This window comes from Danio rerio, chromosome 23 (assembly GCF_049306965.1).
Source record: "Danio rerio strain Tuebingen ecotype United States chromosome 23, GRCz12tu, whole genome shotgun sequence".
Lineage (NCBI taxonomy): Eukaryota > Metazoa > Chordata > Actinopteri > Cypriniformes > Danionidae > Danio > Danio rerio.
The window spans coordinates 46,867,634-46,893,343 of record NC_133198.1 but is presented as its reverse complement, the minus strand read 5'-3'; the positions used below and the strand labels follow the sequence as shown (position 1 = coordinate 46,893,343).

Here is a 25,710-nt window from a genome sequence, read left to right as displayed (position 1 = left end):
AGGTCATTTACTTTCTTAGTATTTATGCTAATTTATTTTTAATGACCTTTTTTTCACAATTCCAAGTAAACCTTAAAATAAAATAACGTTTTAGATCATCCTGTATTTGTTTATAATTCATTTGAAGTAACAGTAAATATAATAACATTTATATTTAGTCATTTGTCAGTCGTAATTTGATTTTAAGGGACAACCATTTTTCTCAATGACAAAAAAAATCGATTTATTTTTCTTTTAGAGAGAATTAACAATACTTACAATGTAAAACATACCAAAAATATATATTCTAAATGGCAATTTGACTTTTTTTTTATAAGGGACAAACATTTTATTTCTAGACAGTTTGTTTTATTATATACAAAGCAATCTGCATCGTATAAAAAAGTTAGTCGTACAATCAGTCAAAAATACTAATGAATATCAGGAGCCAAGAATAATCAGCTGTCTTAAAGGAACAGTTCACCCAAAATGAAAATAGTCATCAATTTACTCACCCTTCACAATCACACACAAGTTTGAGGTTTATTTTTCTGTTAAACACAAAAGAAGATACTTTGAAAAATGTTGGAAACTGGTAACCATTGACTTCCATAGTAGGAAAAACAAATACTATTAAAAGTAAACGGTTACAGGTTTCTATCATTCCTCAATATATATATATATATTTATATTTGTGTTGAAGAAGAAAAAAGAAACTCAAATGTTTATAACCCCTGACTTGAGGGTAAATAGTGAGTAACTGTTCATTTTTAGGTGAACTACCCCTTAAAATCTTGCATTGAGAAGTAGCAAGGAATGTTATATGTCATATGAAGCATCTGGTTCTCCATCCAGCTTGTTAAACACAAAAGAAGATATTTTGAAAAATGTTGGAAAACATTAACCATTGACTTTTGAAGGATGTTAGAAACCTGTAACCATTGACTTCCATAGTAAGACAAAACAAAGGTTTGAGGTTTCTAACATTCTTCAAAATATCTTATTTTGTGTGCAACAACAAAAAAAATCTCATAAATGTTTATAACCACTTATAACCACAACAAGGAGAGTAAATAGTGAGTAAATGTTTATTTTTGAGTGAACTGCTCCTTTAAATATAGCATTGAGAAGTACTGCCTGAAGGCCGGTTATCTGTCATGTGAAGCGTCTATATCTGGTTTCTCTGGTTCTCCGTCCAGCTCCTGCAGGAGTTTGAGGATGTTGTCAGTGAACTGGTTTCTGGGTTTGTTCGCTCCGCTCAGCTTGACAGGCAGCAGTAATGGATGAGGAGGATCATAAACTACAGGACAGTAGAGCTGATTGAGAATAAACCAGCACAGATCCGAGTCCAGATCCATCAGAGAGCGGAAAACACTGAAACACATGAGAAACCATCATCATCAATATTACTGTCAGGGGCAGGCAGAAGATTATTAAAAAAAATAATAATTATAATAAAACATGTCTTTCAGTAAAAATATCTGTATCTGCCAGGATGATTATCATCGTTAATGTAATGAATGAGGCGGCACGGTGGCTCATTGGTTAGCACTGTCTCCTCACAATAAGAAGGTCGATGGTTTGAGTCCCGGCTGGGACAGTTGGCAATTTCTGTGTGGAGTTTGCATGTTCTTCCTGTGTTGCCGTGGGTTTCCTCCAGGTGCTCCGGTTTCCCCCACAGTCCAAACACATGCGCTATAGGTGAACTGAATAAACTGAATTTGCCGTAGTGTATGTGTGTGTGTGTGAGAATAAGTGTGTATGGGTGTTTCTCAGTACTGGGTTGCAGCTGGTAGGGCATCTGCTGTGTAAAACATATGCTGTTTATTCTGCTGTGGCAACCCCTGATAAATAAGGGACTAAGCCGAAGGAAAATGAATAAATGAATTATAAATAGGAAGCAATGCTCTATTCTAATAGTAAAATGGGTGTGGCCTCACCTAAGACACGCCTCCTGCAGTCTGATTGGCTGTCGGCAGCTCAGGTATGGAACACAGGCATCTAATACATGATCCAGATCGGCATCCACTGCAAACAGACATTAAGATTAAAGACTGAACCACAGGAAAATCAGATATATTAGAGTCAAAATTATTCACACTTCTATGACATTTTTATTCATTATCAAATATTTACCAAATGATGTTTAACAGACTCAGTATTTTTTCACAGTATTTCCTAAAATATTTTTACTACTGGAGAAAGTCTTATTTATTTTATTTCAGCTAGAATGAAAGCAGTTTTATTTTTTAAGTATTTTAAAGTCAATATTATTAGCCCCCTTAGGATTATTTTATCAAAACATGGTTATAAAAACACTGTTATACAATGGCAAGTTCTGAATATGTTACTTTAAAAAAGTAATTCACTACTAATTACATCATTAAAAGTGTATTTAAAAAATTTATTAAATTGTTTTTAAAAATATATTTACATTTTTAATTGCAAAGTATAGAAACTCAGTTAATTACTTGACTAAACACAAAAAATTCAACGTATAATTCCACTACATATAAATCTCAACGCCGCATAGCAGTTAAACTATTTTAATTCTTTAAACCTGAACCAAACAGGACATTTTAGCTTTATTAAAAAATGTAAAACTAACAATAATAAACAATGTATTGTCGTAAATTCGACTTCTTATCAATTAGAAATTATCAGACTGGAGGTTTTGAATATCAGAAAATAGACTTTATTCTCCATAATAAAGCCGAGAAAGAGCAGAGCAGACCCCAGAGCATTCTGAAGTCTCTCCTGGACACTTCCTATCTCTGGTTCTCTCTTTCCAAAGTCTCTCCTGCTCCTTCTGAAGTCTCTGTGTTTTTTAACAATCTTTATACAGGTTATCTGACACACCCCTAGGTGTCTCATTTTAACTTTTAACCATTTTATGATAGGTTTTTACTCTAGGTGGTTATTCTTGGCTCTTAGCCCACTAGCTCATGTCAACAGAGATGTTACAGGTCTGTGTCAGCATCTGTTTTGACACCAGAGCATAGATGCAAAATAAGTGTTTACATACATTGTCATGATAGGATAATAACTTGATAATATGTTACTCACTCTAAGCTTCATACAAGTATTTAACATATATAATCAGTCATTCAGTCATTCTTCTGCTAGTGTTGCTCCTGTGCAGACATGCTCATCTTCCACACACATCACTGTATTTTTAACACACGCTGGCATGTTTGCTGCAAACACTACATACATTTTGAGAAGAGAAAATTAACTGCTTTACACTTAGAAAATACTTCACACAGAGAGAATAAAATCTTCTTCAATATCAACAATAATAAACACAAGACATTTAAAAACATGGACACAATATTTCATGCATGTTATATTTTAGGGCTGTGAGATTTGGGGAAAATATTTAATTGCAATTTTATTGATAAAGCGATTTTGATTTGTGATTTAATATTGTAGTCAAGCTTCAGCTCAATAATCTGTGTTGTAGCTGTTACTTAAAAGATGTTAACTTATATTAGCAAACAACTCTGAGATTGTACTTTGCTGTTGTTGCTACTAGATTGAGTGTCACTGGCAATACTTTTAGTTGACTTTAAAGCAAGATGCTCCTCATATAGCTGCCTGTGGGGCTTTTTAGGTACTGGTTGTTGTATTATCTCGTGCTGTGGCAACAATTCTACAACCGCTCTAAGAAATTACGTTCGGTGTCTGACTTTGAAACCAAGATATTTCCATATTAGGTGACGCAGTGGCGCAGTAGGTAGTGCTGTCGCCTCACAACAAGAAGGTCGCTTGTTCGAACCTCGGCTCAGTTGGCATTTTTGTGTGGAGTTTGCATGTTCTCCCTGCGTTTGCGTAGGTTTCCCCCACAGTTAGACATGCAGTACAGGTGAATTGGGGAGGCTAATAAAGGATTAATAAAGGGACTAAGCCAGGGGTCGGCAACCCAAAATGTTGAAAGAGCCATATTGGACCAAAAAAACAAAAAACAAATATGTCTGGAGCCGGAAAAAATGTAAAGCCTTATATAAGCCTTATAATGAAGGAAACACATGCTGTATGTATCTATATTAGCTATATTAGCCTACTATAAAAATGACTAAATTGGCCACAAATACATAATGAGCCTTCATGATTAAATAGCCACTGAAATAAGGTGGTTGGTGTTTATTTTGTTGTCATTAAAACACTTCAGCACAGCCTCTTGTCTTTTAGTGGTATTAATTTGATCATTTCTTCTTGCGGCCCATCAGAGTTCACATACCTGCATAAAAGCGCGTTGAATATCGGTCACATCACAGGCAATTGAGTATGCTGGCACTGAATTAATGTTTTTAAAGTTTGCAAATAGGTGTTCTAATATGTCATACCATATTTGAACGGTTTTCCATGCTTTATTATCTCCCGGTTTGTTTACAACAGCCACCTGCCTGGCATCCCGCCCTGCTGATAGAAACGTGTGTCGCAGGCTATGACGCAAATCTTCGTCGACAGAAATGTTGAAATTAAATATTAATTCTACACACTTTTACAGCATTTGAAAACGTTAAAAACGTTTGTCCTACTATAGAAATCATACTAAAACTGAAAAAATATATTAACCTCCCCCATCTTTTTGCATTTTCAAACATTTTTGAAAAAGCTCCAGGGAGCCACAAGGGCAGCGCTAAAGAGCCGCGGGTTGCTGACCCCTGGACTAAGCCAACAAGAAAATGAATTAATTAATATATTTCCATATTTCCGACATGCTGTTTTACTTTAATATTAATTCATCTATTTATGCTTTTATACTGTCACACAAAGACGGCAGTCACGCATTTGCTCTAGGTGGGGGAAGCTAAATTATATGTATTAGAGCTGCATGATTCTGGCTAAAATGTCGCGTCAAAACATCGCGATTGTTTTGCTTAGAATAAAGATCACGATTTTCTCACGATTCTGTAGATGTTAAATAAAGGTGAATATGATTTGGCAATTATTATTATTGTTTTTTTTCTCAAACATATGTTAACACAATAATAATATTATGTGTAGGTCTACTGCTTTCTATAAATAATTCTTTTCTACTTATAATAATTCTGATGTTGAATTGTGTTTGAGATATAGGCTTTTGCTTGCAATCTGTCATTGAAAACATTATTAGACCATTTAATTCACTGGTAAAATCAACATTATATAAGCTAGAGTAGTTATACTGACACTGTAAACATTTATTTTCATGCACAACTGTGTGTTCGCTATGAAAGAAAAAACATCAAATGCTTATCGCAATCATAACTCTAAAATGTGATATGATCATTTAAATGATGTGCACGCTTTGGTTACATTATCACTACTAGGTGCTGTTCATACTTCACGCGCGGCTCTCAAACGATCACTCTGTGCCACAAACTGAATATTATTTACAACTGTATTACCTGTTACTCACAGCCTATGCAGATTCTGTTCACTAAAGTAGACACACACGCATTCATCATTAAATAGGGTGCTCGCCCACCCTCTCTGTGGTAAGCTCACGGTAAGCAGCTCACGTCACGTGTGATTTCCCGGCTGCGAATACAGCATTATATGAAAACAAAAATGACAATTTTAGGTGACTTGTACCTTATAAATACAGTATGTGACTCTTTTATCATCATTTGGAGGTGTCCGCGTTGCTGAGCAACGTATGTGAAACAATGAAAAGACTCGCGCAGCCGCCTTTGCTTCTCTCCTGAACTTGAAAATATGATTGGCAGAATGCTGGATTAAGATCATCTAGGGGGTCGAATCGAGATCGCGATCATTTATCGATTAATCGTGCAGTTCTAATATATATTTCATATTGCAGCCTCTTGCGATTTAGCAACATTTCAAATCGCGATTTCAATTTCTATTAAACCCACAGCCCTACCTTATATTGACATTTATTTTATTTTTAGGGGTTTTCACCTTTTATTGATAGGACAGTGGAGATTTATAGACAGGAAACTGTTAGGAGCTGAGATAGGGGAAGGATCGAGCTCGAGCCGGGAATCGATCTCAGGTCGCCGCGAGCGCCTGGGTGCTATGTGTGGACGCACTAACCACTAGGCTATTGGCGTCTACGACATTTTTTTCTGACTCACTTCATTGTCTACTTGATAAAATAATTACTGTACTTCTCTTAAATGATCGAGACCTGTTGAATTTATGTACAGTATTTAAATAAGCACATGCAAATTTATCAGCGTTCACCACAGCGGAATGAACCACCAACTATTCCAGCATATGTTTTATGCAGTGGAAACCCAGTATTGAACATACACACTCATTCACACACATGCTCAACGGCCAATTTAGTTCATCAATTCTCCTATAGCGCATGTGTTCGGACTCTGGGGGAAACCGGAGCACTTAGAGGAAACCCACGACAACACTGGGAGAACATGCAAACTCCACACAGAAATGCCAACTGACCCAGCTGGGACTCAAACCAGCAACCTTCTTGCTGTGAGGCGACAGTGCTAACCACTGAGCCACTGTACCGTGTAAGCAATACATATTATATGGAGATGAAGAACGAGAGAAAAACCGTTTGCTATTTCTGTAGCGGCGAGCAGACTGCGTCATGACGACCGCAGATGTTCTAATATATTCTAATAGTCTCCATGGCAGCATTATCCTAATTAATTAATTAAGCAGCGTGATGTAGAGGCTCATTACTCTAGAAAAATGGAGCAGAATGCGGAGGGACGGCGAGAGAAATGAAGGATGGACGGAGAATAATAAAGAGGAGAAAAAATGAGGTGAGCCAGAGACAGAAGTACAGCCAGCTGGGAAATAAACAGCATGACCTCTCGCTCAGGTGTTTCTCATAACCATGGAAACTCTAGCAGTATTCAGTATTCCCCCCACACACACACAGCGTTTGCCTCGCGATGGATCTTCTCCACATGGCAGCTCCATCAAATGACCGAACACTTGAGCCGTTCACAGACTTCTCAGGGTTTGGTTTGTGTTGCCTTCAGTATTAGAGGATTTAACTTGAATCTTCAATTTGATTGGCTTATAATTGTGTATATATGTGTGTGTGTGTGTGTGTGTGTGTGTATATGTGTGTGAGTGTGTGTGTGTGTGCATTTGGATAGTTCACCCAAAAAATGAAAATTCAGTCATCAATTATTCATCTTTTCCTTATTTCAAACCCTTTATGAGTTCTTTTCTTCTGTTGAACACTAAAGAAGATATTTTGAAGAATGTTGGAAACCTGTATCCATTGACCTCCATTGTATTTGTTTTTCCCACTATGGAAGTCAACCGGTTTTCAGCTTTCTTTAAAATATCTTCTCATGCCCGTAGCCGGGGGGGTTTGGGTAGTTCGAACGAACCACCTCCCACGGCCAAAAAGTCAAGAATTTGTCCTTTTAATTATTTGGTGTAATTTAATATTATATAATATATTTATTATATAATTAATATATTTATATGTAATATATATTGTGATAAAGTGTCATTTTAAATAACTCTGGCCAGTAATTTGAATCCCATAAAGCACAGGTGTCAAACTCAGTTCCTGGAGGGCCGCAGCTCTGCATAGTTTAGTTCCAACCCTAATTAAACACACCTGATCAAACTAATTGAGTCCTTCAGGCTTGTTTGAAACCTACAGGTAAGAGTGTTGGAGCAGGGTTGGAACTAAACTGTGCAGGGCTTCGGCCCTCCAGGAATTGAGTTTGACACCCCTGCCATAAAGCCTCAAAGTCACAATAAAGTGACGCGAGTCACGTGACAAAACCAAGGGCGGACTGGCAATTCTGGCAAATTAATATAATAAAAATGAGTTAATGCATTTACTAACATGAACTAATCATGAACAGCACATGTACAGCATTTATTAATCATAATTGAACATTTACTAATGCATTGTTAACATCTAAGTCCTTGCTTGTTAACATTAGTTAATGCACCATGAGTTAACATGAACTAACAATGAATGAACTACTGTATTTTCATTAACTAACGTTTACTAACATGAACAAATACAGTGGTAAATTTATTATTCATTGTTTGTTCATGTTAGTAAATGCATTAATTAACATTAACTAATGAACCTTATTGTAAAGTGTGACTATTATTCTATTAAAAACATGTTTACTAATAAGCATGAGACATGTTCTAACTTTACAGGCCTGTAGCCAGGGGGGTTTAAGTGGTTCGACAGACCCACCTCTCACTGACAATGGTCCAGAATTTGTCCCATACATGAGCTCATTTGTCCTATTTTGACTGCTATGCTATCATAAAAAGTGAAAATAATCCATCGAAAGCTTTAAGAGCAAACAGACTCCTCTGTCGGCTGTTGCTTCAGTGGGATGTAAGAGAAGTCTACTTTCACTACTGTATTGCTTTAAAACAGAGAAAACACTTCAGGTAACTTTTATTCTTAATCTTGGAAATTATTTCTGAAATAATAATGAGCAATAAAAAGGTGTGAAGCACCAGAAGCAAGCATATTAAATTCATTTGAATATATTTTGGCTATTGTTGCTATCCAGGAATTTTCCAGGTACCTTTTTTATTATTATTTATTTATTTATTTATTTAATTCTTTTTTTTTTTTTTTTTACCAAAGAGACTAGAAAAATTCTGAAGAAATCATTATTAATGTTTTATTATTATTATTATTATTATAGTTTTATTATTATAGTTTTTTATTTTATTTTATTTATTTATTTATTTTATTTATTTATTTATTTAATTAATTTAGTAATTAATTTATTTTTTTATTATTATAGTTTTTTATTTTTTATTTTTTTATATAATTATCTATAGTTTTTTTTTACTTTAAAACTTTAACAGACTGCTATTTTTTCCTAATGATATAAAATGTAAAAAATTGCATATTAAAAATTAGTCTTGTTTTTTTTATTGCAAATTATTAGGAAATATTTTAGTACATCAAAAAGTGTGGTTATGATGAATTCTGACTTGCTAATTCAGCAAAAAAGTGCTGCTTAAATTGTCATAAAAATGCAGAATTTAAATCTCATAGTTAAACAGAAACTGAAGCGTATAACTGCTAAAAGGTCCACTTTTTGAGAAAAAAGAACCAGCCCTTTCACCAGGCTGGCTACGGGCCTGCTTCTTTAATGTTCAACAGAATAAAGAAACTTCCAAACCACTTGATACATTTTTGCGTGAACTATCCCTTTATGCTGCATCAAAATGCATGAGATGAACATGCAGGGCTTTTTTCTGTTTTTACCCTTGCAGACTGGCTGTGTTACATCAGAAACACTGCATAGGTATGAAAAAAAAACAAAAAAACTGATATAAAAGATTAAAGATGCTCCTCGGAGCTCCTCCAGAGGAAAGAGCAGGTGTGTTTGTGTGTGCGTGCGTCTGTGTGTGTGCGTGTGTGTGTGTGTAAAGCTGCGGGGTGTTCAGATGGAGCTGTGATGTGACATCAACAGGAGCACATCTTCTTCAGTTACAGTCAGACTGACATTGATGCATTTACTGGTGCAGCAGTGAGAAAACACTGAAGCTAGTCTGACATCTAGTGGTGAATGCGTGCTTAAACTTTAACATTAAAGGACACCTATTATCTGCGGGGTCTTAAAATGCCTTAAAGCTCAATTTTAGGCCCTAAAAAGTCTTAAATCTATTGAAATGTTGTGTTGTAAGTCTTGAAACTGTTTTAACAGGTCTTCATTTTTCTAAAAACTTTCCTTACTGTAACATTTGCTTAAATGTTCTCCATTTATTCTGGTGAGGATACTGACCTGACCTTTATATTATTATTCCATTATTATTATTATTATTGTAGACTGAAGTTATTGACAGCTGTTTTGTTCTTTCAAAATATATTTAATGATATAAAAACTTACTGAGGTCCAGTTTCACACACAGAGAGCCGAGACCCTGCAGTACAGCGAGCTGGAGTTTATAAGCCAGTGTGTGTGTGTAGACGGGTCCAGATCGAGCGCTGATCTCCGCCTGCTTCACCAGAGATGCGGTGAGACGCGGTAAAACCTCCTTAGACACACGTCTCCTGAGGAAGTCACCACACGAGTCGCCCAGAACACACAAGACCTGAGAAAGACATTCATAAAGAGAGAGAAACCTAATGATCTGCTCAAAAACAGAAGCTGGACAAATAAATACTTGCCTAAAGTCCCTGTTAAGGCAGAGTCAAAGGCTTTTTGGTGGAAGGGTTTTTAAATTAATGTTAATATATAAATGAAACTGCAGGGGCGTCGCTATACCCCGTTTACGTGCCCCAGTAAAAATCGCCAGTGCCCTAGTAAATGCTTTAAGATACGATTTACTTTATATACAAGTGTATTTAGCTATTAAGAGTGGTAATCACAGAATAAAGATGTTATTCTCTATGTTCGACCAAACCAAAGCTGATGAAAGCAATGTGGTTTAATTAAAAAGCAAACTGAGCAAGTGCGCAAAACAAACATACCCGCGCGCCTCATGCACCGCTCCTGCTTGATGCTGACGGGCTGCTATGCTCCCATCCGGTTGTGAACATGAACGCTGAAAAAATAGCCGCGCTGCTCATGCGTTGTGAAACCGACGTCTTTTATGTGGAGGTGTCGCACGCAGTGAGTTTTGCAAGTCGACAAAACAAAGTTTAAAAATATGAGGGTGATCTTATTTGATCTGCATGGCTCCTGATAAAATATTTTGGTATGAAGCAGAAAGGAGGGATGAAGTCACCCTAGTCGGGTCTAGGACAACACTCAACAGATAATTCTGTAAAACATATATTTATTTGTACTTTATTGAATTGTCTATAGAATTTCATTCTAATAAAATTAATATTGCAAATGATGCTGAAGGGATATACTGTGCAGCCAAACCTTAAACTATAAAACATGAGTATTTTTCTCTGACCTTGAATGCTCGTGGAACAGCAAGAGGATCATCATTGGTGAGACGGTGGAGGAGAGCAGGCCAGCAGCGGTGCACCATGGGAAGAAGCTCATCCTCTTGCTCGCGTAAAATGCACACACACAATTCCAGGATGTCCAGCACCTGAAAAGGCACATGCATTATTGACTTCAGACATGCTGTCAGTGGAAACAAGCCTGCAGTCCTGCAATTTGAATTTTGCTTAAGGTTTTCGGCCATATTGACAGCCTGACAGCTTAAATATGTGAATAACCTTGAGTCGAATCCTTAAGCTGGGGTCTGACAGCAGATGAATGCACCGCTCCATCACATCTTTTGCAATCTGGATATGAAGAGGAAGCTCCTTTTTCACTGCGGGAGCCTCCGTGTCCTCATCAGAAGCAGATGCTGGCGGAGGAATATCTGTGGATAGATGATATCAATTAGGGCTGTGCAATATATTGTTTCAGCATCGATTATTAGACATTATTAGAATGTCTTTATTGTCCCCCTAATTAAGCAATTAGGTTTACACCAATAGCCGACAGATGACAGCAACAAGTCACACTCAACAACACAGAAATAACAGTAAACAATGAAATTAATCATGAAGCTTGTTAAGTAACCCAACTGCAGTTGGAACAAATGAATGCAAAAATCTGTTGGACCTTACTTATCCATCTAGAATAATTAAACCTTCTGCCTGCATGAGGCGGCAAATCTTTAAATAGGGTGGGTAGTTCTCATCTGCTAAAATGGATATAGCCTTCTTTATGATGCTCACCTCATACACTTGTCCAATACTATTATATTATAGGGGGGGTCCACAATGTAATTTTAAGGCTCGGTTGTGTTTATAAGATGCAAAGCAATGTGTGCTCATATTTCACTTGAAGGAAATCGCGTTATTTTTTCATAAAACTCACTTTGATTATACACAGCTACTCAGCTAACATGAAAACCACTGTCATATTTCCTCTGAAAGGTCCGCCCTTAAGTGAATCTGATTGGTCATCGTCATAATGTGCTGTGAATTGCGGATCGGCTCCATGTCACGCCCGTAAAAGCATGCGCTTTTCTGCTGTGTAAACAGTCAGTCAACCTCCTGCCTGCTCTCTATAATAACATCTGACAAGTGTCTGTAATGAGTGAAAATAGGGTGCGGCTCCTTTAAGAGCGTTTGCCATTGTGTGTGCGTCTATGTGTGTGTGTGTGTGAATGTGTGAACTTTCTGTAACAAGCGCATGTGCATAGGAGTTTTTTTCTTTTTCTCTGATGCTCGGATTAAGTTATTTTCTTTAGGATATCGTGACAGAAGAATAAAGCACAAGATGTGGGATGCGACCTGTGTGAGCCTTGATTTACTTTTCTGCTGCTACCACAAGTCAGGTAAGCTCTCCTGTATTTTTTTTCATTCTATGTGTTACACAACGTCTTTCACATATATCTGGAATATGCAGGTGTAAATAATATGAATCATCCACATATCTTTTGCGACTTCATTATCTGAGATGTGAAACGCATGAAAAAGCTGCCTAAAGAGAATTAATGCAAAGTTGCGCACACACATAAGAGACACGAACGTGCTGGTGGAGTGTGTGTGTGTTTACAGCAGTTTGACTGATTAATATGAATTTGTAGCTAAATCGTTTGCCCGCAAAGCAGCATTTCGTATTGTTTACATCGTTGCTACAACATACCGTTAATGCTAGACACTGTACATGTCACAATCAATTTTAACTAATAAAAACACTTACAGGTTGTAGTTCACAGCTTCTGCTTTGAGGAGATTTTAGCCGAATCCAGCACTGAACTGGGAGAGATTCTGGAAGCTGTTTTGTCAAATCATGCTTGCTGTGTATTTTATAATTCTCTGGAACATAATTAATATTGAACTGTAAGCACTTCTGTCTTTGTGTCGTGTCCAGAAACACAGAAACAGACGAAGCTCTGTGGAAACAGCAGCATTTAGATGCATTTTTAGCTTTATCTCTGCTATAATGTTACAGCGCCTCTGGCCACGGCCCTTACCTGCGCAGTGTGTGTGCGCAGTAAACGAACCTTTGTGATCTCACAGGGGGCGGAAGTATTTTTTTGTAGTCCCTAAAATTCGTTCATTGTAGGCTTTGCTAAGCTAAGGTCTCCCAAGGTCTCCCTTTGCATTGAACTTTGAGGTTTTTACATTCAGAGATGTTGTTTATGTTACATTACACATCAACTAAAGTTTAAAATATAATATTAAGTGGACCACCCCTTTAAGATTAGTACCCAAGATCTTTTGAGCTCGATGAACAATTTTTGAAAGTCTGTTTTCACTTGTCACCCTCAAATTACCACACCTGCATATTACTGCAAAAGTTAAAAGAGACTCAATAAGAGAAGAGAAAAATGTCCTAAGAAGAGGCCTATCCACATTAAATCCCTTCAAGTTCCTCGATATCACTATGTGTACATCCACAATAGTCACATGGCAGGATCTGCAATGCCGAATCGAGATTATAGTTATGCTGAGTTGATTTTAGCACAGATTTTGACTCGCCGACAGGTTTTAAGAAATCGCCGACAAATGCCTGAAATCACAGGCAAACCACTGCTCGTTCAGGAGTTTGGGCACCTCTGCTCTAGATCTAAGGGTGCTTTCACACCTACACTTTTGTTTCGGAACCGGTCTCGTTTGCCCAGTTAGCGCGGTTTGTTTGGCATATGTGAAACCACCAATCGCTCTCGGATCCGCGCCAAATCAATCGCTCTGAGATCGCTTGAATGAGGTGGTCTCGGCTCGATTGAAACAAACTCTGGAGCGAATCAATTGCAGTTAGAAAGCGATACAATCCGAGCGCGGTTATATCACAGTGTTTTATGGATATGTTATAGGCATACGGCTATATGAAGAGAGAATTATGAGTAGGGCGGGAAGTTTCAAGAGTCTCCCGGATGCCCGCATACAAATGATAATCTCCTGGCAATCTTGCGTCTCCCTCCCGGTCATCAAATAGGCTACGTCACGCACCCTTCTCACCCCTCCCCACCACATCTCTCCTCACTCTTCAGACACGTCGCGCGCACCCTGTCAAACACCACCACCTCTCCTGACAGATGAGCGGGACGCTGCAAAATAAACCCTGACACTCTGACCAATGTGAGGAGAGTTTACTCGCACGTGACTTGTTTTAGCTCTTTTGGTCCGATTAGTAACTTTGCAGTGTGAAAGCGAACCGCTCCAACAGCAAAGAGCAACAATGTAACAATTGTAATCTCTGTTTCGGAACAACTGAATCGATTCACAGGTGTGAAAGCACCCTAAATCTGTGAGACTATTCTCATGCAAACATGAATAACATCTGGATGTTTCTAGCAAATCAGCTACAAAAGCTTCTGAGGATTCCAGGAAGGCCATAATAATGGATCACTCGGGGACTCTGGCTCTGTGTGGCGTTGGTTTAATGATCAGAAATCCGAGCCGTTAGTTGAAGGTCTCAGCATGCAGAGGATTGAAGATGAGCCACGAAATGTGTGTGTTATCATAATTCTGCTCTATTACGTCTGCACCCCTGTGTAAAGCACTTAACACAGCTTGTTTTCAGGGAGCCGACTGCACCATTACAGGACTGGAGTTATGATGAAACCCTCCGCAGAATTAGCGCAATCGTCTCAGTCGCTTTTTTATCTTTACACATTGACGTCTCACTTGGTTATTACTGTTGTCTGCTGTGCACATATTAAATTTCAGGCATGAGCAAAAGTTGAAATAATGTGGCTATAGGTGGTTAGGTCATTTGTTGGACATCTGTATGTGGTTTCTGTGATGGTCATCTGCTATGATATTACGTGTGGCATCAGGGCATTACTTGGTTTTCTGGCAGAAATTTTAATTAAATTAGCCACTTTTCATCAGAAGCGAAAGTGGGATTTGCATTAGAATGACCGAAAGTGATATTTGAGGACTGCATTTTAACACATATCATGTATCCAAGGTCCAAAAGGTTAACTGAAGGTGCAGTAGTTGATTGTCTTTAGAAGCATGTCTTGTTGTGCTGGTTGAAAGTCTCTTCACATTCCAATGGTAATGAATGATTAAAGTAAACGATCTAAACAATGATAAAACTAAAGAATATTCATCCAATTAAATATTGTCGGGCCAATAATTCCTTTAATTCTGATTTATTTATTACATATTTATTGCCACATCAGCAACTTATGGCTATTTCATGGCAAAATAGATATACATTAAAATATTACATGATAAAAAACAAATTCGTATTACACTAAAAAAGTTAATTAGAAAAATTTATAAAATAGAAATGGATAAAATTCACACAAAAATATATTCAAAGTTAAATATGATTTTTCAGTTCTATTTTTGATTAAAAAAAAAATTTAACTCTTCCAGGTGGTACGTTTTTAAAAATGTCCATCAAATACTCTCCTTATAAAAATGTTGTCTAATGGAATTTAAACTTCTGCATTCCAACAAAATATGTTTGATGGTAAGAGCAGTCTGGCAGTAATTACATTTAGGTGATTCTTCGTTATTTAATAAATATGAATTTGTCAACCTAGAATGTCCAATTCAACATTGGTATAGAGCGTCTGATCATGCCTTGTCTCAAAGTTATAATTTGCTAAATGTCTTTCATTTATTTTCGGGTTAATTTCATGTCCCTTAATTCTGATAAGTGGCCCAAAATGTCAATCAATAAATGTAGATTTGTACAACTGCGCATCTCTGTTCATGCAGATCTGCCGTTTGCACATCTTCACACAGTAGAGAGAGAGAGAGAGAGAGAGAGAGAGAGAGAGAGTAACAACGGTAAAATCACATGCTGCATCAAAACTTGTTAAAATCCTGAATCAATATTGGAGTTAGTTTTGCTAGCTTGAGGAAGGACGACACCTTAGACTGATTTCACGCGGCCGCCATTTTTAAAAGCAAGGTCGAGGCTGTGGTGGGAAGAAACCCTGAAGTATCGTTGGAAGTTGCATAGGAACGTTGTGTACTTGGCTGTATATCTTATTAGCGAAGATAAAGTGACAAATGTATTATTTCACCATTTCCGAGTGACCCGATAGTCTGTTCTGAATGAATGGTGAAAATGAAAAGGGATATCAGAGCTCATTTTCAGCTAAGTTAAGGCAAATGGCACAAGTTAGCTAACGTTTTCTTTCCCAAACACACGTTTTAGATGCCATTTATCAAGCTCAAGTTCATTCATTCATTAATTTTCTTGTCGGATTAGTCCCTTTATTAATCCGGGGTCGCCACAGCGGAATGAACCGCCAACTTATCCAGCAAGTTTTTACGCAGCAGATGCCCTTCCAGCCACAACCCATCTCTGGGAAACAAACTCAAGTTAATGAACTGATTCTGTCACTATATTAGACTTGTCACCCTACTGAATTAAAAGAAAAACCGTCAATTTCCCGCTAATATTTAAGGCTCTGTTGATGGCTTTCTTAAAACAGCGCTGATTTGCCATTGTGTTCACGTGTTCAACAAAAATGACTGTGATTGGCCGAGAAGGTCATCAGTTCACCCATCGCTGTTTACTGAGCACAAACACAGACGAGCCGAGAGATCCGCTTGATAACTCGACTGATCTTCACGGCTGCTTCGCGCTCCAGTCTCTGTGTATCTGTGTTTGCACTGGGTGAAGAGCGGTAAACTGAGTGCAAACACAGATACACAGAGACTGAAGCATGAAGCAGCCGTGAAGATCAGTCGAGTCATCCGAGCTCAGTGGCGCTTCAATGTTAGCATAGGCTGAAGCAGGGAAGGGTCCCCAGGTTTAACTGGTGCCATGAGCTGAAGCCTTGGAGGACACTTGAGCATATTACTCTTGAGAGAGATTGTGATGTTGTTTGATACTAATTTGCTTTTAATTGTTTAAATAAACTTACTGAATATTATTAAAGTGATGTTTACACCATTTCTGCATTTTAAAATCTCAGCAACAGCCGGAGGTTTGTAGTGCACAGCATGTTGCTGCAATGTTTACACTGCTGGTCCTATACTTCCGGGTTTCTTCCCACCACAGCCTCGCTTTGGTTCTTTAAAATGGCGGAAATAAGCGTATGGCTGAAGTATTTCTGTTAGACAGGTCATGTTCTGTTTTAAAACTATTTTAGTCACACAAAGCTGATATAGATTGTGTTGTTATGAATGGTGTTACGGTATGGTTGGCGGGAACAATAACAAAAGTATAAATAAATTAAAGTTTTAAATACTCAATTTAGGTTTTTCCCCTTCTCCTGTCCCAGTTTACAATGATCACAAGTTTCAACAAGGTTTATTTTTTTGAACAACAAAGATCTCACAAGCATCTCTTCGGACGGAAATCAAGGCCATAATAATAAACAAAAAGACAGCTAACTTGCGGGGAAATAATCCTAACTTACTTGCTCAAATAAAAAGTACCCCAAATTAAATTACAACAAACTTCCCTTTCTCCCTCGCTGCCACAAACCAGGAGAAAACACTTTGAAAGTAAATGGCCATTTCCCAACCAACAGCTTCAACTTAAATCCAAAAATAATATATAGTTTTAATAAGTGAAAACAAAGCACACAGGCTCAGATATAATAGGTCGAGCTGTTTAGAAAATAAATAAATTGTCAGTTAGCGAAATTAGTCGATCACGTCACTGATTCAACAAACAATCTGGGGCAGGAGATGGGAGACGCTGGGAGCAACAGCTGTGGCAACGACAAACATTGCACAAAAGGTGCATTTGAGGTGAATTAAGCACATTGTCAGCGAACGCATCGTGCATTTTACATGAGTGGTGGGCAAACTTTTTAGACCCGTAGGCCACAGTTTTGCAAACCAAGTGAAGGGCCACATGTCAAATCCTTCAAAAAATAACTTATTTATAGTGGCAGTATGCATAGAACATGTGATATCGGACAGAAACATGTCACATTAAAACAAAACAGATTTCTTTTATAGTTATTATTGAGTCAAATTTACAAATCAAATGCACTGCTATTTATATTTATCATCACTTATCAATCATCATAAAACAATAAAATAATCTCTTATAAAATACAATAATAATAATGTAATCATTGTTTACAGTGGAGAATAGAAAAGGAATTGTCTGATAGAAAGAAATCTCATATCAACACATTAAAAATAATTCTAATATAATAAAAATATAATTATTAAGTTTAATTATTATATGTATTTTTATTATATTTAAACGTTTTAATTAAACAAAACTAAAAAAAATAATACGTCAAATATAAGAAACCCTTTTTTACCCAGAAGGCCATAGCTGTGAATTCGCTTCTGTTTGGCAAGCCCACCAATACAGGTATATGCCTGCTAATACAATGGATCGGTTTCTGAGACCCCCCGTTCAAAGCCTTCAAGTTCAGGGCTTAAACCCATAAGACGACGATATGATGATCAGTATTTGAGTTTAGGATTTACGTGACAAGACCAGCTGATGAACCACGACCTTTATGTGTGGTTTGTCAAAATATTTTGGCTAATGACAGCATGAGACCCGCTAAACTTTGACTGTTTTGACTGGGATGAACAGTTCTTGGATCTGTTCTATTCATATTGAACCATCATCCTAGTTTTAAAAACGTTACATTAAAATACTTGTTATTACTCTGTAAATAATTGCACTTTCATGCAAATGATGATAAAAGTGAGTTAACAGTCTGACATCTGTCTGTGTCTTTATATATACTGTGTCTTTATATATATATATATATATATATATATATATATATATATATATATATGTGTGTGTGTGTGTGTGTGTGTGTGTGTGTGTGTGTGTGTGTGTGTGTGTGTGTGTGTGCGCGCGCGTGTTTGGGAGGAGAGGGGGCGCCAATGGATAAGTTGTGTCAAAAGGGAGGCCCACTGTCTTCGACTTTGAAAACCCCTGTCTTAGACTAATCATTATGTATGAACACACCCAAAGATATTCTCACTTTAGGTTTGAATAGCGCACAATACTGCTAAACTTGGCTGAAGTGCATTGTCAGGCTTATCATCTGCAAAGGTAAAATTGTTAGTCTCGTTACTTAGAAAGTTGATGACATTTACATTAAGTTCAAACTTAAAGTCAGAGGTTCAGACCAAATATAAATGAACCAATTTCACAAACCTAGATCATCAGGATCTTCATCCTCAACTCCAATGCCTTCTGCAAGCTCCTTCTGTTTCTTATAGTCCAACAGAAACTGTCTCAAACTCACACATGTGCTATTCTGTCTTGGTTTAGTAGGTAGTTTCTGGTGTCCCATCATATTGGGGAACCATCTCACTATGGAAAAACACATGCAGTTATTTCCAATAATACTTAAATGATTAGTTTACCCAAAAAAAACGGCCATTAATTACTCATCCACGTATCATTCAAATTCCCTTTTGCACCACAAAACTGTAAGAACTACTTTGTTGTTACTCTAATGTCTATTTGTTGTAGTAAATGTGCACCTTAATCTGACACAAAGTTGTTTTTGAAGCTTTTTGTTGCACAAAAGTGTTGTTGGAGCTTTTAATGTTGAACCACTGAAATCGCATAGAATTTTTAGGGTTTCGTTCCTGGACTTTAAGAGTCTATGAACCCTTGCTGTTCATGGAGGATAAGGGAGCTCTCGGATTTCATCAAAATATCTTAACTTGTGTTCGGAAAATAAACAAAGTTCTCAAGGAGATTGGAAAGAAGTTAAGGCGAGTACTGAATAACAGAATTTCCATTTTGGGTAAACTAATCCTTTTACATGATTCAAATGTAACTTAAGACTTAGAAACTAAGAAAAAAACTCACCAAGTGCCTTCATGAGTGAGTTCAGCACACTACAGAACTGTGGCGTCCTCTGGTCATAGCTGAGATCAAGTGCTGTTAACACGTCCTGCACTACATCGGCCACAAGGGGCAGCAGACTAGCATCCGAATGGGTAAACATGACCGCAAGAACTCTTGGAGCATGAGGGTGAACACTGGGTCTGGCTAGATTTAGCGAAACATCATTAAGAAGGTAGTCGGAGTTCTTGATGACCAGCTCCTTGGGTGAACTGTATTCACAAGCCTTGCAGAAGTCACACATTGCATTGAAAGCCACTTGGCTTATAAGAAGCGACTCATCCCCGGCCTTTTCCAGCACTGGATATAGAGATCTCATAAGGAGTAGGCTGAACTCTGTGCCCAAAGCTAAAGCGAAGCCTCCAATCCCCTCTAGCTGGATACAGATTTGCCAGATGTTGCTGTTGAGTTGGTGGAGCGTTTGGGGTTTGGATGCTGGAAGCAATTGAAGACTGTTTCGTTCTAGATTATTGTTCACAGGTAAAACTGTAGATTCAGGATTTCCTTCCAAAGCTTCTGAGACTGTAGGAAGATGCCAGTTGCTCAGACTGATGTACTCCTCAATGATAGACACAATTGAAGATTTCAAGTCTTCTTGATTTGTTTTAGGCTGAGAAGGAGTGTCTGTTTCTACACCGATGCCTGCAGCACCAACAATTATTTCATTGAGGACCAAAGCAGCTTGCTTTCTGTACACAGATGACTCCTTGTACAACTCCATGAAGCGGTCAACAAGAAGGTAAAGATTTCCGTAGTACCCCAACATTCGGCAGATCTTCCCGAGTGCTGAAAATATCTTGTCATCAGTGAAGTAGAGGAAATACTTCCTCTGGGATGGGATTTGCTGCACATCAGGTCTCAGATCTGCTGAGGATGTTAGAGATTTCTCTTCAATGATCTTCACGTCTGTTACGTCCAGTTCCATCACTTGCATCAAAGCTTTGGAGATACGCTCAAGATGCACTGCTGAAGTTAAGACCACATCGATTTTAGGACCCAGAATCTTGAGGTACCCAAGGAACACGTTAAGAACAAAGAGCTTGCGTTGATCGTCAGACGTTCTCATGAGTCGAGGTAAAGATGATGCCAGGCTGTGGAGGTTTTCGGATAGTACATCAGTGAAGTCCTGTCTGCCATTAGTTTGACCTTTTTGCGCAACATCATCCAATGCTGCATTGCATCTGTTTTTAACCTCTGGTTCCTCATCATTGATTGCACCTACCAATGCTTCAAGTAGAGGACCAACACATTCGACAACTGCTTGGCTACATTGAGAAAGAAGATGATGGGATAGATTGACCAATTCAAGTCTGACCTTCCAATGTGGGTGAGCAGAAGTGCAAGAAATTATCCTTTGTAAGACTATGGCAAGACGTTGGGATGTGGATTTCCGCCATGATGGCGTCCTCTTCACAATAAGTTCCCCAACTCTTCCTAGATCTCCAGCTGCCTTGTCAATCCCGGTCTTCTCAAGCTGCTCATCGGCCATAACTAAACCTACAGTCTTGTACCAAAATCTCATGGACTTTACCGTAACTGCCTGACCTTGTCTTACATCTCCACTCACTACAAGACTAAGTGCACGAGAAATGCCAGGTAAAAATGTAGCTAAGGCACTTCCAAGCAAATACCTCTCATGTTGTCTTGGTTCAATGTGCTCCTTCTTGCAATCGCATTGGAGAAACAACGAAAGCAGACATTTGAGGGATGCTGTTTGTACACTTCTTGCTTTTTCTTGTTCTGCCAGTGCCAGAAGTAAAGACACGGCAGCACCAAGTCCAGGCAACATGCTTGGCTCGTAGAGTTTAAAAACAATATCACCGTAGGCAGAGTGCAAGAGAGTGTCCAAGCATCCAAGAACGGATATTTTTAATTCCTCAGAGGTCATAGCAGGCTTTCCAGGGTCTTGTGGCGAACAGAGACAAAGACACAACTCGGAGAAAAGATCACGTAGAGATTCCCATCTCTGTACGCATGTGTTTTCTAGAATGTACGTCATAGCTTCCATAACCACCTGGATGAGTCCCTCCCGCTTGGGTCCAGGGGTTTTGAGGACGAATCTGAGAGGAAACAGAATATAGTCCTGGAGCTGTTGAAGGGCTCCATCGCTCACGCTGCGGAGATGACCGCTCAGAGCTGCGACGTTAGCCGATGTGGGTTCTTTGGTCAAGAGCACACATGATGGGCGGAGATATGCAAACGCAATCTTTGGGTCTTCGATCTGATGTTCAGCCATTCTCCATTTGAAGTTCGAGGTCTGAGAAAATTATAAATGCTGTAAGTTATTATAAGAGAGACACACATTGGAAATAAAATTTAAGACAAATTGTTACGACTGAAGTTAATTTATTTATTTATTATTGCGGATTGTACTCTGTCTTTTTCTTTTGTCCCGCCTTCTTGTTGTATGAGCCTTCTCATAGGCTCCCATACCGGCGTGATTCCCTGTTCTGATTGGCTGCTGGTCTCAAAAGCCTGTATATAAGGGAGCTTCTGGCAGGGTTCGGGGAGCTCATTTCTGTGCGTTCGGTGTTTGGAGTGGAGCTCCTGGGTTTCCCTCACCCCTCCGGCCGACGACCAACAACCAATATTGTACTGATGACCATCATACGTTAAAATATTTTTGAGAGTTTGAGCGTGTAGGGGTGACCTGCCTATATATTTGATTACTTTTGACTTTGTTCATGTTTATGTTTTTCTTTAAATGGTAATAGGTAATTTAGTGGATTTACTTTACAGATTATTTTGTTTGTTAATTTGGCCTGTGGTCACCCTAAAGAAATGCTCATTTATATTAACCACATTTTTCTATAATAAATCTAATCATATATACTCTCAACTGAGTGTGTGAGTTTGGTTGTCGACCGAAGGGAATCTTTTGCTTTAAGTTTTGTTTTGATTGGGAAATCCACCACCCCAACACATTTGTTTTTTCTTCGTTTATTATGCCCTTTTTGTTTCCCCTAGACTTGGGGCGTAATACAAATCTTACTTCATTTTAGGCTTATGTCTGTATCAAATTTTCTAGTTGTGATTTAATTGCTGAAGCTTTTATCACAATATTTACCTAAGTTGCAAAACAGGTTACTTTAAAAGGTATAATATTACAAAATACCTACAAAACGTATAATATAATAAAATACCTGCCTATTGCTTTATTGCATATGTTCAGAGCAGAGGTCGCTTTAACCGAATATTTTCTGTCATTGACAGATTTTTTTCAGCAGTGACGGAAAAATCTCGAGGTGATGCGTCATTTTGATGGATTATGCTGAGGGTGATTTATTGTAATCTGTAGCTAACTGTAATTCCCACTCCTGTCCAGCTGATGGCAATCGCCCTTGTTTTGTCTCCTCTTTGTCACCGCTGCGTACAGTTCCAAAAATGTCACAGCAGCTGAGTCGGAGAAGTTTTTTTAAACGGCCAAATAGTTGTAGTATTAAAAATAAAGGCGAAAAAAGAGGAAGTGATGCAATGTACGATGAAGAACAAACAAAAATACGATCCAACCAAGCGGCAGCTAGCAAGGAGGTCAGATTTATGTTTTTATATTGATGTTCCTGTGCACTACAAAATAATTTATGCATTTTTAGTATTATTTGTTTCTTGCAATCAATAAACGTTTATTATTATTTATTTTGTCCTTTGTTTGATTATTTTTGTTATAGGATATGCATGCTGTTTGCATTTTATTAAAAGGTTAAACGCCGTGCCTACACTTTGTGTTTACATTATAGCCTGCGTTTACTGTTATATCAACTATTTCAGGCCCTTAAAAAGTATTACATATATAAGTCTTATATGCTAATTTGCTAGGTGTTAAATTTTATATAATTGCTGATTATGCAATGTATGGTTGTATGTTAAAGTTTGCCTTAATTAAGTCTGCGAATATCAGGACGCTATTTAGTTCATGAAATCAATAAAATCCTCCTATATTTGATTTCCTTCTGATTTGTTTACTGCAGTAATCAAGGCAACACTGTTATTTCTGCAGTTCTATAGGCACCAATGTGCAGAATTAGCTTGATTTAATAGATTTTTTATTTAGTACATGAACAATATTTGAGTTTTGGATTAGCTTCTTACATTAATATTTTGTAAATATACTGTAAGTTAAAATCTCGCCAGTGTTTCTGGTTGAAACCTAAAGTGGTTATAAGGTCTTAAAATGTATAGAAAAATCTTTAAAATGTCTTAAAAGGTATTAAATTTCACTCACTGATTCTTGTATATACCCTCCCTACTGAAAAAAACAGCTTAAACCAGCCTAGGCTGGTTGGCTGGTTTTAGCTGGTCGACCAGGCTGGTTTTAGAGGGGTTTTGGCCATTTCCAGCTAAAACCAGCTTGACTAGCCTAGCCAGGCTGAAAGCCCAGCCAAAACCAGCTATGTCCAGCTTAAACCAGGCTGGTCAAGCTGGTTTTAGCTGGATTTAGCTGGTCATTTTCCAGCCTGACCAGCTAAGACCAGGCTGGAAATGGCTGGAAACCAGCCTAGAAGAGGCCAAAACCCTTCTAAAACCAGCCTGGTCGACCAGCTAAAACCAGCCAACCAGCCTAGGCTGGTTTAAGCTGGATTTTTCAGCAGGGCGGCAGCGTATTCATAATCTTAAACTAAAAGCCAAATCTAAATCCTGCAACCAAAAAAATACTCAGCTTTCTAACTAAATGTTTAAACAACAACTAAGGCAATATTTAGGATGTAAAACAAGTACAATATATATATAATAATACGATAATAATGTCAGTTTTTTCCAATATCGTGCAGCCCTAATACATGGCATGCATTTTGATCTTGTATTATACAGGTGTTAATTATATATGGATGTAAAATTGATTAAATGATGCACAATATCATATTTTAAGCCATAGGTAAATAAATATAATGCAAAAGCAGCTGTTTTAGTGCATTGTCCAGTGAACAATTTGAATCCTACTTTAAATACAAAGACAAAAAGTAAATTGAACATTTACACAGGTTAAAATCTCCAGTAATACTTACTCTGAGTGGTTCAGTTCTGCAGTTTGTCAGAAGCATAACGTTATATGCACTTTCATATTCATTGTTTTTCATATTCATTCATTTAATATTCATTCGAAATAATTTAATCTACATCCTACCACAACGCAATGACTAAGCTTTCTAAATAAATGTTTTAATAATAACTAAAAGACATCACTTAGGTATAATAGCTAATATTATTTAGAGCCAAGAGTACAGCGCTGTAGCACTACCAGCGTGATCATCATGTCGCGTGTAAATGACGTCACGCGAGACGCGACGGTCGTTTGTTTATCATCAACCCAACTTGCGACCAAATTTGATCGTGTTCAGACATTTTTTAAAAAGTTTCGAGGAATCAAAAGACAAGTTTGCGTCTTATTAACGCGATTTAGTAACATTTCGGTTTAAATAAGCGTTCTGACCCGCGGTAGTTCGTATGTGAATGGTTTCCGCGTGTTGTGCCACATTGAAAGTAAATCCAGATTAGCAACCGAACTGCTGACAGGTGAGTATTTATTTATCTTTATTTATTAATTTGCTTCGCTTGCTTCTTTAATATGCATTAAAAGCTTTTACTGTATTGTTGTTGTTTAGAGTTGTTGCATTGCAACTAGTCACATTGCCAACTAATCAATAACTCAGACTTTACTTGCTTTGAGTGCAGTTCACACTAGTTAATAACGTTCCTTTAAATAGTTACATGCATATGCAATCAACATATGTCGTTATGTATGTTTTGGTCTACTTCAAGGGTCTTAGTAAAATGATTTATCCATATGGTTAAAATGAGTTCATAATTTCGCCATTTTGACGTCTTCTTCAAGGTAAATTAGCAAAAAAAAGTGGTTATTATGTGTAGAAAATGTGCATGTTAGTGTGCAAGATTGTTTTAAAACAACAAAATAAGAGTGAAGGATGTTTGGTCATCAATATGATATATTTAGTGTATGTTTAACCTAAAATGCATCAAATAAAGCGAAATAACTTTATTAATGCTTATATTTGCTGACTTATAAAGCATTGGTACACTGGTTTTTGTGAGTAGCAAACAATAGTCA

The 25,710-nt window shown here is 37.6% G+C and overlaps 2 protein-coding genes across 9 annotated transcripts in view; one reads left to right on the top strand and one right to left on the bottom strand.

Moving 5' to 3' along the window:
• Window positions 1-25,710, top strand: part of rprd1b (regulation of nuclear pre-mRNA domain containing 1B) — a 46,746-nt gene that overhangs the window by 4,547 nt on the left and 16,489 nt on the right. For 3 of the 8 annotated variants that reach the window (XM_005162423.2, XM_005162422.2, XM_005162418.4), the window contains exon 1: window positions 24,905-25,157. The exons of 4 other annotated variants lie outside the window; for them this stretch is intronic. The gene's annotated coding sequence lies outside the window, so the exon portion shown is untranslated. 8 annotated transcript variants of the gene reach the window in all.
• tti1 (TELO2 interacting protein 1) lies at window positions 1,054-24,916 on the bottom strand. Its single transcript, XM_693510.11, has 8 exons — window positions 24,650-24,916; window positions 19,611-21,903; window positions 18,945-19,103; window positions 11,096-11,244; window positions 10,825-10,965; window positions 9,807-10,011; window positions 1,920-2,007; window positions 1,054-1,353 (listed from the first exon to the last, which is right to left on the bottom strand). Exons 1-8 carry the CDS (start codon window positions 24,725-24,727, stop codon window positions 1,128-1,130), a joined length of 3,339 nt encoding a protein of 1,112 aa, XP_698602.6. The 5' UTR covers window positions 24,728-24,916; the 3' UTR covers window positions 1,054-1,127.